At 40.7% G+C, this 17,931-nt stretch overlaps 1 protein-coding gene across 4 annotated transcripts in view; it reads left to right on the top strand.

The window, feature by feature from the left end:
* The first annotated feature begins 913 nt into the window (after positions 1–913).
* EP300 (EP300 lysine acetyltransferase) overlaps positions 914–17,931 on the top strand; it is a 65,239-nt gene continuing 48,221 nt past the window's right edge. For all 4 annotated transcript variants that reach the window (XM_086611035.1, XM_086611032.1, XM_086611034.1 and 1 more), the window contains exons 1-2: positions 914–1,928; positions 16,365–17,026. In XM_086611035.1, coding sequence (XP_086467161.1) covers positions 1,835–1,928; positions 16,365–17,026 — 756 coding nt within the window. In that variant the 5' untranslated portion in view covers positions 914–1,834. The remainder of the gene's footprint in view (positions 1,929–16,364; positions 17,027–17,931) is intronic.

The following is a 17,931-nucleotide window of genomic DNA, read 5'->3' as shown; positions in this document are numbered from 1 at the left end:
GCCCCTTTCTCTCTTGGCTCATTTCCGGCCGCCGCCGCCGCCGCTCGCTTCCCTCCGAGGACTCGGGAGAGTGAAGAAACAACAGCCGCCATTTTGTTTATGTGTGAGCGACTGAGGGAGGGAGCGAGAGGCCGAGCCGGACGGGGCGAGCCAGGGGGAGGGCAGCGCAGAGAGACCCAGGGGCCTGGCCAGGGGACGGGGAGAGAAGCGAGGAGCCGAGACGCATCCCCCCCCCCCCCCGCGCCAGCCTGCCCGTCCCCTCTCTCTCCTCTCTATCCTCTCTTCTCCTTTTCCCCAACTTCTTTCTCTCCCCCGCTCTCCTCCGGCCCTGCTTCTGCCCGCTCCGTCACACACGCTGCAGCAGCGGCCGCTGCCGGGCGCCAGGCAGGGGCAGTAGGGAGCCTGCGCTCGGCCCCCGCGCTGCCTGCGCCGTCCCGCCCCACCCCCCCCGCCGGGGAGCGCCGAGGACCCCCTCCCCCTCCCGGCCATTTAACCCACCCCGGGGCGAGTCCTCCGACTTCGCCCGGCGTAATTTTTCTTCTGTTTTACCATTTTAATTTTAACCCCTCGTCCTCTTCTCGGAGGGGTCGCTGACCGGCCTCCCCCTCTCCCTCGACTACCAACCTCTTCGCTTCCTTCCCCACCCTCGCAGAGGCGAAGAGGGAGTCCCCGCCGCGCCCGAGGTTTTTCTCCCTCGCTTTCCGCGCCCCGCATAGCCCCTGGGTCCGCGGGAGCGGAGACGGGCAGCCCCCTCCTTGCCCGCCGCCAGCGCTCGCAACCATCCTCAGCCGCCTGGGAGGGGGGAAGGTAGGCAGGGGGGGGAGGGGCCGGCTTCTTCCTCCTCCTCCTCCTCCTGCCGCTGCTGTGGGATCGGCCCCTCTGCCTGCGCCGGAGTGGGGGGGACAGCCTGAGAGAGAGAGAGAAAGAGGAAGGGGAAAGAAGGGAGGGGAGGCAGAGAGGGTATTGAAACCCGCCCCCCACCTTCCCATCCCGCGATCAGTGCTGCCTCCATCAGGACAAGAACCCCTCCTCCTTCCCTGCACAACAAGATGTGAAGCGGAGACTCCTGGGACTTACCCTCCTCATCCTTACAGCTCCCCTTTCTGCAGCCATTAGCGACGGGCGAAGAAGAAGCGAGTGGAGCTGGGGACCCTGCGCACGCTTTGCCTCTCTCCGCGCCACCTCCCCCCCAGCCCTGCAGCTGGCGGTGGGTATTTTTTTGCAGGGTGGTGTTGGAGGGGGAAGGAGCTGCTGCTAGAGGACGGTGATCTTTTTTTCTTTTTTCCTCCTCCTCTCCCCTCCTTCGCCCGCCTCCTTGTGGCGATGAGGAGGAGGAGGACGGCGCTGAGGAGGAAGAGGCTGATGGCGGCGGTGAGGAGGCAGCAGGAGGAGGAGACCCCCCGAAGGATGAAGATGATGATGGTGGTGGCGGCGAGGAAGCACCAGCAGCACAACAGCCGGGATTAATTTTACTGAAAAAAAACCCACAACCCAACCCTACCAGCCTCTTTTTTTTTTTTTTTTTTTTTTTTTTTGGCGGGGGCTTTACCTGCTTTTCCTATCTTCGCTCAGCCCTTTCGCCTGGGGGAAGAGGCCTCTTCACCCCGCCGCCCCGGCTCCCACCTTCTCCCCGCTTCTCCGCTGCCGCCCTCCCGGAGCCCGAGGGGCAGGAAAAGGGGAACTTGGCCCCTCTCCTCCGCCAAACCTTCCTCGCTCGCTCTCAGCGTTATTGTTGTTCTTCAGCCGACTCGGGGCCCGAGAAGAAGGTGAAGGTTTTGGGGTTCACCCCCCACCGTCTCTCTGCTCTGAGCGATTGTCTGAAAAAGAATTAAAAATGGCCGAGAATGTGGTGGAGCCGGGCCCGCCTTCAGCCAAGCGGCCTAAACTCTCCTCACCGGCGCTCTCCGTGTCCGCCAGCGACGGCACAGGTCAGTCTCGGGGGCCCAGGCCCTCCCCACCTCTCCGTGCCGCAATTACTGCCCTTTTCTCCCCTCTTCTGCCTAAATCTCCTCCGCCCTCTTGCTGCTGTTAACTCGCGCCTGCCTCCGTGCTTTCTGTCTGTCTGTTTCTCCCATTTTCGCTCCGTCTGAACCTATCGGCGTTTATGGTATAGGGAGGGTGTTCGGATGTTTCTGCCCTTCGCGTTTTTTTGGAAGTGATTGAAAGCAAAGCTGTTCGGTTTATTGTGCTTTTGATCGACTGCAGATAAGGCTTAACAGTTTGTCATTTTCGTGTCTTTCACAATAGTAGTTATTAGTAAGCTCCGTGCTAAGCATATGCCTTGAATTCCAGTTGCAGAAATATGAAACAGTGCTAAACATGATGCTTTTGTACACTTTATTGTTGGATTATGTGTGTACGTTCGGACACACAAATGCGTATCCTGTTTCTCACTTTATTTTGGATATACAAGGGTTTCTTTACAGCTCGTTTAGAAACGAGATTTATTTCTCTGCTGTTTTTCTTTTTTCTTCTTACATGCAGTCTGCTTACTTGATTTACTTTTTACAATCCTTCTTACTCTTTCCTTGCAGAATGGTATCTAAAAACTGCTTTTCTGATTCAAATAGACCATCGACTTTAGAAAAAAACTGCTAAAACCAAAATCCAGATTCCAAGCTTGGTGCATAAGGTTTATCGAGACTCTTCTCTTAGAAATGAAATGTTGTTTCACCTTATTTGCTTTAAGAATCAATATGGAGTGTAGTTCATCTTGCATCTCCTGTTTCTTTGCTGCGAGACCAAAATGTCTGAAATTCCCCTGCAGACTTCAGGGCTTTGAAGATAAAGGGGCTTCTCTGCAGTCCAGCAAAGGTCTTCAGTGATGCTGCGAAGGCAAGCTAGAGGTTGGAAGTCTTAGGTGTCCCAATCCCTGGCAAATACGAACTGGTTGTACTGGGAATGGGGAGGGAGTAACAAAGGGCTGTTCAGCTTTTTAATGCTTCTTGTGAAGCAGATGAGTATTTGGTATCATTTTGCTATGAGAATACTTGGTTACCTGTCCCACAGGAGTTTCTTTGAACTCACTTTAGATCTTCTCAACCTATGGGATGTGGAGGACGCCTCCACCTGCCAGTCTGGTGAACGGTGGCATTTCTGAAGCCAGTGGTGGTCTTGTTCAATGCAGTTAACAGCTGGCAAGAAAAAAGAAGAGTTGTTTGGCTTGTAGGTTTGGGTTTGGTTGTTGTTGGTTTTTTTTTTTTTAATAAAGCTTCTCATTTGACAGTAAACAGAAGGTTTCAGTAGCTGGTTTTCGGTTGAGCAGTGAGTGTGATTCTACTTGGAATCATCTTCAAAATATTAATTTTCGCCTTCTCTATTCTTGGTGAATGATGTATTAGTTTTGAAAAGTTTGTGTGTAACTTTCGGAGCATGTTAGATACAGGCAATGTTATGTTGTAACTGGAGGACATGACTATTCCTGATATCAACAGGTCTCTAGTGAGAGAGTAAGAGTCTTGGAGAAGCTGCTCTTTAGCTAGGGTTAGTTGTTGCGTCTTTGGTGCTAGACTTGGAAAAAACCTTATTTAATTCAGTAGTAACCATTTATGATTTGTCTTGACAGTGGTTTTCTTGCTTTGTTTAGAGAGGTGAAATAAAAATCTATGTTGTGAGAGAAGTCCTGATGCTTGGAAAATATGAAAGGCATGCTTTGATTCAGATGAACACACATATCTCTACAAGCCAAGATGTTTGTGATCAAATAAGGTTCGGATAATTTGCGAATGTATTTCAGTTTACAGTTGCAGATTTTCACGGAATGCTTGGTCTGTTTTAATTGTTAGCTTACTGGGCAGCTTAATAAATGAACTTTTTACAGTTATGGTGAAACACCAGGGATTGTTGGGCAGTTTCAGTAGTGCACAAATGGGGTAACTTTTCTCAAAGTGATTGAGAGTGTCATCAACTAATAGCCATGCTGAGGTTTGTAGAGGTGCAAACACTTTATATGTGCTACATAAAAACTGTTAAAGGATTCTTACTCTTCTGGATTTTTTGACAGTTTATTACCTGAATTTGGGACAGGTCCACTTTCTATGTGTTTTTAAACATTATATCTGTTTCTCTAATCAAGTAAAATCAAACCTCTTAACCAATCGGCATGTTTTGAGGGTTATATTTTTGTATTTGCTGCTTGAGAGACTGCAATTCTTTTTTGTCCCACTTTTGTTGTTGTGGGAAACTGCTTTGAAGTTTACATTTTTTTAACCTATCTGCACCTTAAATTTGCTTTGAAATAGCGCAAGCAGCTTTCATAAAGTAAATTCCACTTATAGAATCTGTTGTATTGTCCCCACTCCTTAGTTAATTATAGAAAATAAATAACATGGTGCTTATGTACTTACTCAGGCACTCCTTTTAAAACTGTTAGATTCGCAGCATCATTAGAGAGAGGGAAGGAGAAAGGTAAGAAACTTGCACGGTTGATGAAGTTTTTCCAGCACAGGTGCAGAGTGGATCTTTCAGTGTTTCTTTTGCTGTTAACTTCTTGACTCATTTCTTAACCTGAAATAGTGTCTCAGCTTGTTAGATACCTAAAAACAAGGACTGACTCTAACTTATTCCCAAACTTGCGGATGTTGAGCATATTCATGTTGGAGACTAGATTGTCTCTAATTCACTCGTGTTTTCACTGTAGACCTGGATGATACTGCTGTTCTCGTCTTGGAATGTACTGAACTCAAGTGGTGGTGCTTTTCTTCTAAAAAAAAGTCGGCAAAGATTGTCCTAATATGTTTGATTTATTGGCAGCAGCCAAATACAGCTGCATTTCCCGCTGTTGTTGCCGTGCTGCATCTCCTTCTGTCTTAAGTCTTGAATGGTTTGTATTTTCTCTGCTCAGAATTTGCTTTGCTGTAGAACATACTGTATTAGTGTAGTTTTGAGTTGCTTTATTAATCCCAATTCCTTCTTTAGGAGGTAAGAATAACATAAGCTTACAGGGAAACTGAAGTATTTGTAGCACGTTTTGTAATAAGCATTTTGAAATAATTTAGCAAGTCTTGGTGGTGTTAGTATTGTGTAGTATATTAGAATTTTTAAATGGTCTAATTTTTTCTTGAATGTTGTGTGATTCTAGAATAGCTTCAGAAGCAGGGCTGTGTGGATTCCCTTAACCTGCTAGAGGTTTTTCTACAACTTTTTTTTGTATTTAAATGTTAAATTTGTTGCAAAGAAGAATGGTAATTATACATATATGTTGTCCAGACCATGTTGTCTAGGGTCATTACAGCTCTGCAATGGGTCACCTTTGCTTGGTCCAGTATCTTTAGTATGGGATGTGGTTTGTGACACTGGGTGCTGGAACAGCTCTTGTGTGCCAGCATGGTTACATTGAGAGAAGTACTTTGCAGGTGCAGCTCATTTTGCTGATCTTTCCTTACTGGTGGAAACATTGTTATAATATGTCTAATAAGATTTCTTAAACATTGTATGAGCAAACTGCTGTACAGGGCTGGATTCCACCCACCCCTCCACATCCCTGTTACAGAATAAGTTGAGTGCATCCTGATGAGTTCTCTCCTTGAGTAAGTGCATTGAAGTGTTTCATAAAGATAGATTTTTTTTTTTGACTGGATGCCTTAAACCATTTTTTTTTTTTAATTTGGTCTTTTTATTTGTGAACTCTTCAATTTTTCCTTCAGTGATGCAGGTGCACTGAAATTGCCACATACAGATTTCTACGTAGTACACTCAGGAAGGGAGAGTTTAATCATGTTTCACAGTCCCCTCCTTAGAAATAACCTGTTTTCTGTGAACTAGGATTTTCTGGGTTCAGAACTGCTGTGTTTCGTCAAGGAGTAAAAATGCAGTATACTTTCTGCTGCGGCGTGGTCGTATGGTATCATGTCTTTGGGTTACTAGATCTGAAAATAGGGTTTTAAGTGCTTAGTGTTTCTGTCTGTCTGTAACATTGGAAGTCAGTTTTCTACAATTAGTTGGACACGTGTTATATCAGAGATCAGTGTATGTATTTGTGGTATGTGCTGTAACATCCTTCAGTTTACTATATCCAGACGTCATGTTTTTCTGAGTAACAACACGTCTTCAGTCTCGCTTTCAGTACCCATCTTTTGTAAAGTCTGTATGTTCCTTTTTTTCAGGAACTTCTTCTGACCTTTAAAAGTTTACTCTCCCTTACATCAAAGGTCTGAGACGTGTAGTGAAACTTCTTGCCTAGCCTGCTGCAATTTTGACTGATACTCATCTTTAATTTGTTCCAAATGTATCAGGATGTTTCTTTGCTTGAAATGAATCATATTAATGATTCTCTTACTGCCTTTTCCAGGGGCACACACACAGTTTTCTATTCTGTTTTTGGACAGCTATGGGTTTTTCCTAGTGTTTGTATGTACTACTTTTAAAATCAAATGCTTTTCACAAATCTGTCTTCTGGCTAAGGTTTAAGACTAAGCCACGTTTAACTTGCAGCCGTCAGTTAAACATTTGTATCCTTTCTTGTTGAGAGTCACATTTTCTTTGCCTTTTTTTCCCCCCCAAATATTAGTTGTTATGAGATGGGAGATGCCTTAAAATATGGTTTGATGGATGGCATATACTGTAAATGGACTATTGCAGTGGTGGATGCTTGTGTGGCAAAAATGGACATCTTTGCCTTGTAGTTAAGTAGATTCTTGAAGTAACTGCATTAGGAATAAATTTAAATTAAGATAATTTAAGTACGCAAGATTTTCTTTAAAAAGTAAACCAGTCATTCATATGGTGCTTAGTAACTTTTTAAAGAAAATCGTGCAGACTTTTGAACCTGATAGGTTTCCAGACTGCCATATCTCTGTTTTTTTTGCCCCTTTCACCAAGTGGATTGTGTGTGTGTCTCTGACATAGGTATGTACTCTTTCTGAGCAGTGTTAGAAAGGTACCTAATTTAAAAAAAAAAAATATTCCACTACAATGCACAGGAGCATACCTATCATGATATAAAAGTGAATGTTGAGCATTTACAACTAAAAAAACTTTGAGACTAGAAAACCTGTTTACAAATGCATTTTCAGAATACAGATTCACAAGTTTGATATTGCAGGGAAAACCTTTGCTTCTGAGCTTGGGAATTTAAATTCTAGATTAAAAAAACTCACCAAACAACTAGTTTTTCCATCTTGTCCCTTACAGTCCTAGAGCAGGATTTGGTTTTAGTCTAGTGGGTCCCTAGCTCAGATTATTGCTCAGTTGTGTATTTGCAGAAAACCAAAGTTTATCTTGGAAGGGTCTAGCAGACTCTAGGGTTTAGTGTGTGTTTTTAGGGCATGTGAGTTTCCTAAGGTACTGGGGATAAACTTCTGTAGGGATTCTGGTTTCTTGTACCTTTACAACTTGGAGAATACAAATATATTGTTAGATTTTAGTTTTGTATGAGTTAGTGTGTATTACTTGCCTCTTCTGTAGGCTACTTGATTATCTCCAGTGTGTCTGTTGCCTTAGTGTCTTGCTTAGCTGCTTTAGCAGGAGCAGCCTTTCAGTGCTTATTCTAACAGTGTAATGATACTACTTTTAACCTTTCTCATCACCTGAACTAGTGGCCCCTCTGAGAGGGCTTGGCCAGAAGTCACTTAGATTTATTATTTGACAAATGGAGTAATTTTACTGTGTAGATTTCACTGGCAGATAAACAATGCACACCTGTCTCCAAGGATTTGGCTTTTCTGTCTTTACTTAAACTGTAGCAGCAGACTGAAGTAAAATACATCTGTCTCTGCATATGGTTGTATGCACTGACAAAGAACTTCCATGGTTACACAGAATTTGTAGAACTTCAAGTACAACTTGAGCGAGGCAATTCACAGAAATCCTCTTCCTGAGCCGTAGGTGCCATATCTGACAACATGACTTTGTTCTCTTCCTAAATAGCGACAAGTTTCCTTAAAATGGATTGGTATATGAATGTATTTAAAGTCCTCTTAAAAACTGTATTGCTGTGTTCTTCTTCAAGCGCACATTTCTTCTGAAACTCTTCGAAGAAAATCAGAAAAAGGAGTGTTGAATTCTGATGAAGTCAAATCATAGTAACTTGCGGTTTAGTTGACGATGTCAGATGTGTTTACAGGAACAGCAAGGAGACGAAATCATGGTCCAAACTAGGATTTTCATTAAAAAGTGCAAGTTAAGTACAGGACCTTCAAAAACAGCACAGGGTATTTTCTGTTACTGATGGTTGCGAGATGGAGCAGAGAAAGATTTTGCTTTTTTCGTTAGACAGTGTGAAAGACCTCTGTACTGCACCTTTTGTTGCATCTCCGTTAAGAAAGACATGCAAGTAGAGATTTGAACCATACCCGTTTGCTTGCAGAGTAATGATTTACTGTTTCTTGCTTTGTAGAACTCCCAAATAGAAGTGAATAGGTAATCTGTCTTACAACATACTCTTACGGTGTTAATGAACTAAAAGAATGTATTTTTTTTCTTCTTTTTCAGAATTCTAATAAAAACCAAAATGCTGGTACATGGCTGGCTCAGTACAAATTCTGCTGAAGCTAAACTGCCTGTTACGTATTCCTGAATACAATTTCAGGAGCTCTGGGTAGTTACAAAGGAACAAGGGAGTTATAAAGAAGTCTGATGTGCTGACTTCTGTTTTTTATTTACTTGTATAATTTTTTTTTTTTGTACATAAATTCAGCATTGCTTTTTGGTTTTACTCAGGAGTAATGTTGAATGAACTCAAGTTAGAAATACTCAGAAAACTGGCTTGACTTTTTTGGTAATTGTGTAGGCAGATTGCATCATTTCAAAGTTGGTGTTAACTTGACAATGAAGTGATCCTTACTCTTTTCTTGAAACTGATTTGTAACCATGCTAAAATGAAACTAATTCAGTGTGTTTGTGCGCATATGGGTATTCTGCATGTACCCATTATTTTACCCACCAGTATAGCAGACCAGCAAGACATCTCTGACTTTCAAGACCTGTGTGCTGTGGTCCACAATTTATCAGACTCCGAACTGAAATGCCGTTCTTACTATTTAATGATACCACAGACCAACAGAAGGTAATTCAAGGTGGTCTTGTGAGAATTTCAGTGGCATGCACACGATAGTCTTGGAAATAAGAATATTAATTTAGAGACCTTTCACTAAAGTTAAAGGTAGCCCAATGAAATTTATGCAAATAGCAACATGTTCCCAGGAAAATTAGCTGTGTGACTTCAGCGTTTTGGAATTAAAATGTCAAAACTTCATCTTGTTTGGGTCATCAGTGATGGCAAGAGTAGTAGCTTTTTAATGTGTTAGGTAACAGTGTGAATAGGCAGGTACACAAATAAGAGTGTCTTCGAAATTCCCCCTTAAGTAATGTTGAAACATTAAACGTAGCCTGTTTTGATTCTTGCACCCAGTCTTTTCCATATGATTACACCACTTCTGTTTCCTTAGAACAGCTACAATTCCATATTCTAGAATCAAAACCATTGAATTTTCACTGTGGTTTTCAATGGTAAACACCTGCTGTCATCTGTATCTCTAAATTTTTTTTTAAAGAATTTCGAATATGAAAATGAGAACAGTTTGTTATAAATAAAATTTTATTCTAAAGATGCAAACACTAGTCAATCAATTGACCGAACCAAAGTCTACTAAAATTGGCATTTCCATTGATATTAGTTTGGGACAAGTATGACTTAAACTTGCAGATTGTTTAGACTGCAAAATTGACTTTTTTTTTTTTTTCCTTAAGCAAGAGTTGATGTGTTTGACACCAGTGTTTTAATAGGAATTAGAACAGCTTAAAAAAAAAAAGGAGAGAGCAAGGTCCTAATTTTAGGACTTCAGTAGATGTTGAGCAATAAGTTGTTGCTTCTTTATAATGATTTTTTTTCTGTTGTTGACACTTGTAAAATACTTATTTTTATACCTGGTGAATTAGACTTCTACCAAACTTTTGTTGGCTGTTTTTAAAAAATCTGTGCCTGAAGTTGTGTGCTACCATGATGTGCTAACATGTTTTGTGCCTTTTCATTTGTCTTCTAGGGGTTTTGAGCATGTCTTTTTTTAGATGTGTTTTCTGCCTGTATCGTTTTCAGTCTTACTACAAATTATCGAGTTTCTTGATGTAGTGAACAAATTCAGGTCTTTCCTGGATTAGCAGGAAAGGAAGGAGGCAGTGCTTCTCCAGTTTTTTGCAGGGAACTGAATTAATATCGAAGTCTAATGCTGAAGGCTCTGTTGCCCAAATAGCATAATGCAGAATAAGAATTCTCAGTTGCTGTTGCATAAGTGATAGTGAAAACCTCTGTATCACACTTTCACTTTGGAGGTGGGTGATGCTTAGGGTGATGTAGGGACTGATGTCCTAGGATTTTGGGAGCAGTATTTGCAATGATGAATCCAGACCTTAATGTTTTAGGCTGATGCTGAATTTTTTCCCCTTTGTTTTGCATCAAATTGCAACATTAATTTAAATTAACTCTACATTTTAAGTTAGGAAAAATGGTTTGGCAGAGTTTGTGTCACCATTGGGTAACTGTGGCTTCATAGAGGATCTAACATGAAAAGCCTTCTCCTTAATGGGCTTTAATGGGAAGAATAAATCTGATCTCCAAAATGCTGTGTAGCAGAGTTCTCTCACACCCACCTGGTAGGGATCTTAGAGTTGTTGCCTCTTTCTTAGACATGTGTGTTGTGGTTTTTTTTTTCTGATAAAACTGTCTGAACATGTCTAACTTAATTTTCTGCCATTACAGAGGCTTTGGGAATTGATGACTTTATTAATACTTTGTTTCAAGTCTGTGCTTCACCTTTGCTTCTATATTTTCATGGATAACTGAGGACTGTCTTTTGAGAATGTGTCTCCTTATCTTGTTCTGCCTTTTTTATTTCTATGTTTAGAGTTCTGGCTTTTTTAGGGGCGTTTCAGACAGTACTTTTTAGGGCCCGTATTACTGGTGATTGACTGCAAGCTTGAATGGATGGTTTCTCTGGGACATTGGTTGTATCCTCTGGGCGCTTTCCGTGTTACATCTAGGCCCTGTTCGATTCCTGGATAGCTTTCATGTCACCATGCAGGGAAGATACTGACCTCAGCAGCTTATTGTTATTCTTTGTCTGAAAGCGCAGCAGAGGTATCATGTTTTCTGTGTAGTCCAGTGTCATCTGTGGCTCCTGTCAATCCTGTCACATGCATGCTTTGTATTCAGTGTCCTGTGTTAAGCCTTGTCCACTTGTTTCATTGTGAACTTAATAACTGTGATATAATTTGATCTACTGATAGGTTTCTGGGGCCCAGAAAGATTTGTGCAAAAAGGTGACTGTTCAGCAGCTTTCTAATTTGATATGTCTGTGTTCAGAATATGATAAATGAGATCCAGGGGCAGGAGCGGTAAAGTCTCTTACCCCTGTAAGATCAACAACGAGGTAAGCACTGGACTAAGTTGTCTTACACGTCTGGCATGCAGAGTTCTTCAGGCATCACTGTTCACACGTTGCTGTTTCTTAAGATATAACAACTCTTCTTTGAGGCTGAATGCTTGAACGTCTTTAAGTCTGAGGGTACCGTATGCACAAGAGTAAAGCGTTCTTGCTGTTTTGTAGCATGTGGGCAAGTTCTTAGAAAACTACTGTTATTCACTGCAGCCCATTTGCTAGAACTAGATAATCTCTATATTGATAGAAATGCCTGATTTATTTTGAAAGGTGAATAGAAGTCTGTTGTCTTAATCCAGAAACGAGAAAATGACTGAATTGTGACTGTAGGCTAGAGAGCACACAAGCTAGCGTGTGCCACTTGAACCGACACATTGATTTCTTTGCTAAGTAGTTAGCGTGGATGTATTTTCCTTGCATTGTAAGCATTGCCAGAAGTGTCTACCTTGCCTTGCATGTTTCGAGAGCCATTACATTGCTGATGCTGCCAGGTGTTCTTGCAGTAAAGCTAGCTTGAAATAAATACTTTGGAACTTGTTTGAAAACTGAGCGCTTGATAAGGCACCAGTGTCTTACTGACTTAAGGATTTTGATTGCGCACTGAATCTGCACTAGTTTAAAGTCCATTTTGGTGCCAGGTGGGTTTCTAACCCAGGCCAGCAGTTTCCTTGCATCTTGCAGATCAGATGCTGTCAAAGGCAGACTTCTTAGAAGCAGAGTGCAAAACTAAGAAAATAATCCATAATATGCAACACAAGTTATCACATGGATTTTTGAAGTTATTTTCTCACAGTTGAAGGTGCAGTTCATATTAATCCAGTCTAACTGGACTGCCACTGAAAGAAATGGACTTTCTCTGTCTACTGTCTTTTCTGACCTGCTTTCTCACTACAGAGCCGATGTAGGCAGGGCAAGTCAGGCCAGTTTCTTGACTCTATGAAAAAAAGACTTGCTTAAGTGTTAGTAGTGGTATAGTTCCTAAAAGGAATTATCGTATGCTTTTGTATGTGGAGACTACCTCAGGTTAAGACTTTCAGATTACCTGCTTAGATGTTGTTTTGTGAAGGGTACTTTCCTTCTCTCTCCTTTGAATCTAATTAGGTGGCAGTAGCAGTCTGTTCTGTATCTTCTTGTTATATATGGAAAGAAATACACTAACAATACTGTAAATAACATGATGTGGAATCACTCTGTGTCACTCTATTGAGATCAAGATTTAGCTCTACCACTTCACACCTGCATATTACTGGATGTTTTCAAGCTCTTAGGCCAGATACTGTCTGTTCCATTACATCCCAATTTTTCTGTGTCTGATTATATCCTAAGATCTCTAGAGATTATGAATCAAATAGACAAAACTTTGCAGGACTAATCTACCATCTTGGCTTTTCCACAAGCTTTATTTTGTTAGTAAGAAATCTTCATGTGTGTCCTTAATGAAGCAGATTGCAAGGCTGGCAGTGGACTCTGTACTGGAAAGTCAATCTGTTCTGTGGATATTTATCACTATTGTCTTCCGCTATGCCTTTGGCTCTTGTGCGAGTGTATGTGGCATTACTTTCATGTAGTCTATGAGCTGTCTGGCCTAGTCTCATCAATTTTTGGATTGGTCATAGGTAGAACTCTCTGCAGTGGGCTTTAGGATGCATATTATGTGTAAAAGTCTCTGAAATGGATTGCAACTGTATTTAGATAGATACAAAGTCTTATTTATCTTTATAGTCTTTTGAGACTGTTGGCGTTTCAGACCTGTATCTGAAAACTTCTGCCTCTCAGCAGTTGACTGAAGTGTAATTTTCATAGTTGACCAGACAACTGAAATTTTTCCTGGTTTTGTTGTTTATCTATTGGCTGAATAAGACTTTGAAGTTTTGCTTTTGGAAAAGACCTACAAAAAGAGCAAAATAGCACCAGAATATTGCGTAGTTGGTATTTTCTACTTACAATTTTGGCGTGTAGCTATAGTATTCTTTTGTGATGAATCTTCTGTTTTATATTCTCTAGGATTAAAAATTCTAATTAATTAGTTTTATATGGAAAGAACAGTTTATATTTTTTGATGCAAAGAACTAATCCAATGGGAATGATCTCACAGCCATTTAGGTTTTTTTTGGGGGGGAGGGTTTTTTTTGGTGTTTTTTTTTTTAAATGTAGCTGTTGATTTGTTGGTTTTTTAGACATTAATAAAAAGAATTAGATACACTTTAGGTTTTTGACACTTTTCTTCCTGTTCGTGGTTGGCATAGAATGACCAGACCAAGGAGCTCAGGTAGCTTGTAGCCGGATACTCTAGTTGGATATGAGCTAGTAGACCTTAAAACTGGAATTATCTTCTCATTTATGTAGAGGGAATTTGAAAAAGCATGAGATCTCCAGAGAAGCAGATGAATATTTTCGTGTGAACATAGATGAGTAAATCTTTGTCTCAAAACAAGAATTGCACTGCCCCTTTACAGTGTTATGCCTGAAATCACCGGGATAGGTCTGTCTTACAAAATACTCTGTGGTAGTTTGAAAAACAAATTAGTTTTTAATATTTAGATGTTTACTGATCACCTTCCAGGTGGTTTTGTGAAGGGCTTCATATACAATGGTCTGACCTCAAGAAAGGTGGAGACTTGTTTTGTGACTCGCCCTGTCCTGGAAGCTGTGTCTGTTCAAGAGCAGAAGTTCTTTCCCCAGCTACAATCAGTTACAAAACTGGCCTTTGAGCTGTGTGGGCTTCTTTGCCCCAACAGCTGTTTCACAGTTTGCAGATGGGAGGTGGATGTGTGCTGCTGTTATGGTTATGTTGTATGTACAGGGTTTGTGCTGGCCCATGTTCGCCTCAGACACTTAACTTTCGTTTTCAGTTTTGTTTGTGCATCATTAAGGAGAATTTTTTTCTGGACAGCAAACTAACTTGTGAATTACTGATTGAATTTTTTACTCCTTCCTCATTCATGGGCTGTTTGTCAGGTTATTAACCAGAGTGTTTTCTGGATGTATTGCTTCAATGTTTGTTTGTTCAAGGCATCCTAATGGGCTGCTTAAGATGTCTATTGAAGCTATTTTAAACTGCCATGTATATTTTTTTTATTGCTTTCTCCATTTTCTTGATCTCCTCTCTAATTTGAGGGTCTCTTCCACTGTAACTCTTCCCATGTTCATCAATATTAAATTCTTAAGCTAACTAGTGAGCATTGCAAGGTGTGAGTGTTTTGGTTTGGTTTTTTCTTTGAGGGAGTATGTGTTTTGAGGTAAGTCTACTGACACAAAACTATAAATTAATCATTTTAAATGGAGGAGTACTTGGACAAAGCTTTATTCTTCTGATTTTCCTTCACTTCTGAGTCTTCAAAAATACCAGTCATGCTGAAGAATACCAGTGATACAAATGAAAGATCAGTCCTTAGTCTGTGTTGCTAAGCATAACTTCTAGCATGAGATTTACAGTAGTGAAGAATGGACTAACTGATTTTAATAGTTTAAAACGTAGTTCTTTAGTGGAAATTTTCATTCTGTCTCTGGTGCTTTGCACTGATGAAGAATATATAAATAGAGTTATAGAATCTCTTCTGTTGTGGTATACCTGCATTCTTGCCAACCTCATACCATATTTTCAGAATTCTTAAGTCATGATCTTATCTGTGATAACAGTGGCAAAGTTGTAGAAACTCTGTTAGTACTGGAGTTTGGCAGTTTGGGTATGGTATCGTGTGAAACGTTTTGAACAGATTTCTAATGCTGATGAGCTTTTCTGACTTACGTGCTGTTTAACTGTAGTCTTTTTCCATTAATATACAGACCAAGTCATCTTGCCAGCCTCTTCAGAATTCAGTGTAACTGACGTTTCCTTTTAGATGCAGTTGCTGAGATAATGAGTAGTATTCTAGGCTGTTGTGCAGATCTGAAGTTTTTGAAAATGCAGTGCAATACCTCCTACAGAACATCCATGAAATGACCTTTCTGGAAGAAGTGGTGCTGAAGTGTTCCAATAGTTAAGATTAGAAAAACGTCTCCTTTGCTAGCTATTCTCAGATTCCAAATATTAAGCTTTACAGCCCAGTTGTGCATAGCTACGTCACACAGTAGCTTTTAGCTGTAAACTTTATAGGATGTTTTTGGTTTAGCTGCCATAGATTAAACGTACAGATCTTATGTCTGCTTCCACAGACATAAGAACTTCTTGTTGAGCAAATTGATTCTGGGTACTGTGTAATATTCTTGTGTCTATAAATCCCAAACAGTGATCTTTCTCCACTTGGTTACTTTGGGGATTGCTTTGCATGGGCTCTTGAAATGTGAATTTGATCTTTTTCATCCTAGTGTTTTTTCCTAGCTTTGTGGCCAGGAGGGTTACTTTGATTGTTTTCTGACAATGTTTGTTGTGAGAAGATACTGACTGTCCAGTGAAGTTCAATGGAATTTTGCAATTCTGTACTTGGAATGACTGGATGTGGAAGATTAAAAAACAAAACAAAATAAAACAAACAACCAAAAAAACAAACCAAACAAAACCCACCAACAACCAAACCTCCATTATTTTATAAATAGTAAACATTTTTTTTTGAAACTGTTACTATACTATATCTGTTCCAAATGTGACTGAGTTCAGTGAAAGTTAACTATTAAAGACAGTTCTTTCCCATCAACATTTTAATTTTTTGTAATAGTCGTCTAATTCCATTGGCTTTCTGTGGGTTTTTAATACAATTTTTTTTTGTCAAATTTCTGAAGTTGAGAGATCATAGTCTGAGATATCCAGTGATCTTTCAACACAAACTGTTGTAGGAGTGTGCAGTAGAATGGTCTTCTCTAGTTTAGACTCTGTAAAGTTTAGAAATTGCTTTCGTAATGACAAATTGGACAGTTTTCAGGAATGACTGATACAGAAATTTTGCTGGAACATAGAAAGTGAAGTTTTGCTAATTAATTGAAGTAAAAAAAACTTCTTCAAGATACTACTGATTGCTCTGACTGACATCATATGAAATTTGTTTTGTTTTTCAGATTTTGGATCGCTCTTTGATCTGGAACATGACTTGCCAGATGAACTGATCAGCTCCACAGAACTGGGACTTACCAATGGTGGTGACATTAATCAGCTGCAGACCAGCCTTGGCCTGGCACAAGATGCTGCCTCTAAACACAAGCAGCTGTCTGAACTTTTACGGGCTGGTAGCTCCCCAAATCTCAATATGGGAGTTGGTGGCCCTGGCCAGGGCATGGCCAGTCAAACCCAACAAAATAGTCCTGGAATGGGAATGTTGAACAGCATGGTGAAAAGCCCCATGGCACAGGCGGCTGGGTTGACTTCTCCCAATATGGCAATGGGTGCAGGTGGACCAAACCAGGGTCCTTCAGCCCAATCCACAGCAGGAATGATGCCAACAGTAAACAGTCCAGTTAATCAGCCTGGCATGGGAATGAACACAGGGATGAATGCTGGCATGAATCCTGGGATGTTGGCAGCAGGCAACGGACAAGGGATGATGCAGGGGCAAGTCATGAACGGTTCAATTGGAGCAGGCAGAGGGCGACCTAATATGCCGTACCCAAACCCAGGAATGGGTAGTGCTGGTAACTTGCTGGCTGAGACACTGCAACAAGGCTCTCCGCAGATGGGAGGACAGGCTGGACTGAGAGGGCCACAGCCTGGAGCCATGAACAAGGTAAGACAAGCTAAGCTTGACTCTATTACCTTCCTTCTTGTTGATTTTGTTTTGTAAGATTTATTCCTCTGTGCTATGGGTTCTGTAGAATAGTTTTTTTTTTCTTTTAGGAGTCCTGGATTGTGTGATAAATACTTTCTATGCTGCTCAAGTGGAATTTGTGGCTGTCATGGGAGGCAAAAATTGAGTCTTGTACAACAAGCAAGACTATTGCTAGATTAAAAAGCCTATTTTAGAAATCTGTGGCAAAATAGATTATCAACAACACTGAAAAGTAACTTGATTGTGTTTTACTCTATTTTATGTATTTTCCCATCTAATGTGATGCTGGTGTCAGGAGTGTGATGGGAATCCATCAGGACCTTTTAGATGCTGTGGTGCTTTTTTCTGTGTGATGCTTAACAAGAGTGTTTGTTGTCTGAGATCAGTGGAGTGTTTATGCTGTAGCAGATAAGAGACATACAGGTTTGAATGGACTGGTACACTGTATGTGCTAAGACGTTCATTGACCTTGTTAAGAAACAGGTATTTGAGTTACTGGTGGAGAATGAATGCTTGCATAAACACCTGAATACAGATATTGGGTTCTTAAAAGACTTATTAACCCAACTCAGTTCTAGTTTTAAAATTTACAAAAGCTTTGTCTATAGGGGAGTAAACCAGAAAACTGAAAAGAATCTTTTTTTTATGCTGGAGAGAGAAATTTATGTGCTTTTGTAATTTAGGAGATTGGAAGAAAATTGTTGTCATGAGTCACTGCAGAGATGAGAAAAGACCTAGTGGTTTAAATGACAAGATGATGTCTAAATTTAATTTGTTATGCACAATTAGCTTTTTTTAGAGTATGGAGCCACTTGAGTGTTTCTTTTCAAGTTTTCAGTGTTTTGATCAAAAGCCTAGAAAAT

The sequence above is a fragment of the Tauraco erythrolophus genome, chromosome 4 (assembly GCF_009769465.1).
Source record: "Tauraco erythrolophus isolate bTauEry1 chromosome 4, bTauEry1.pri, whole genome shotgun sequence".
Lineage (NCBI taxonomy): Eukaryota > Metazoa > Chordata > Aves > Musophagiformes > Musophagidae > Tauraco > Tauraco erythrolophus.
Note: the sequence above shows the minus strand (reverse complement) of the source record. Positions and strands in the feature narration are given on the sequence as shown.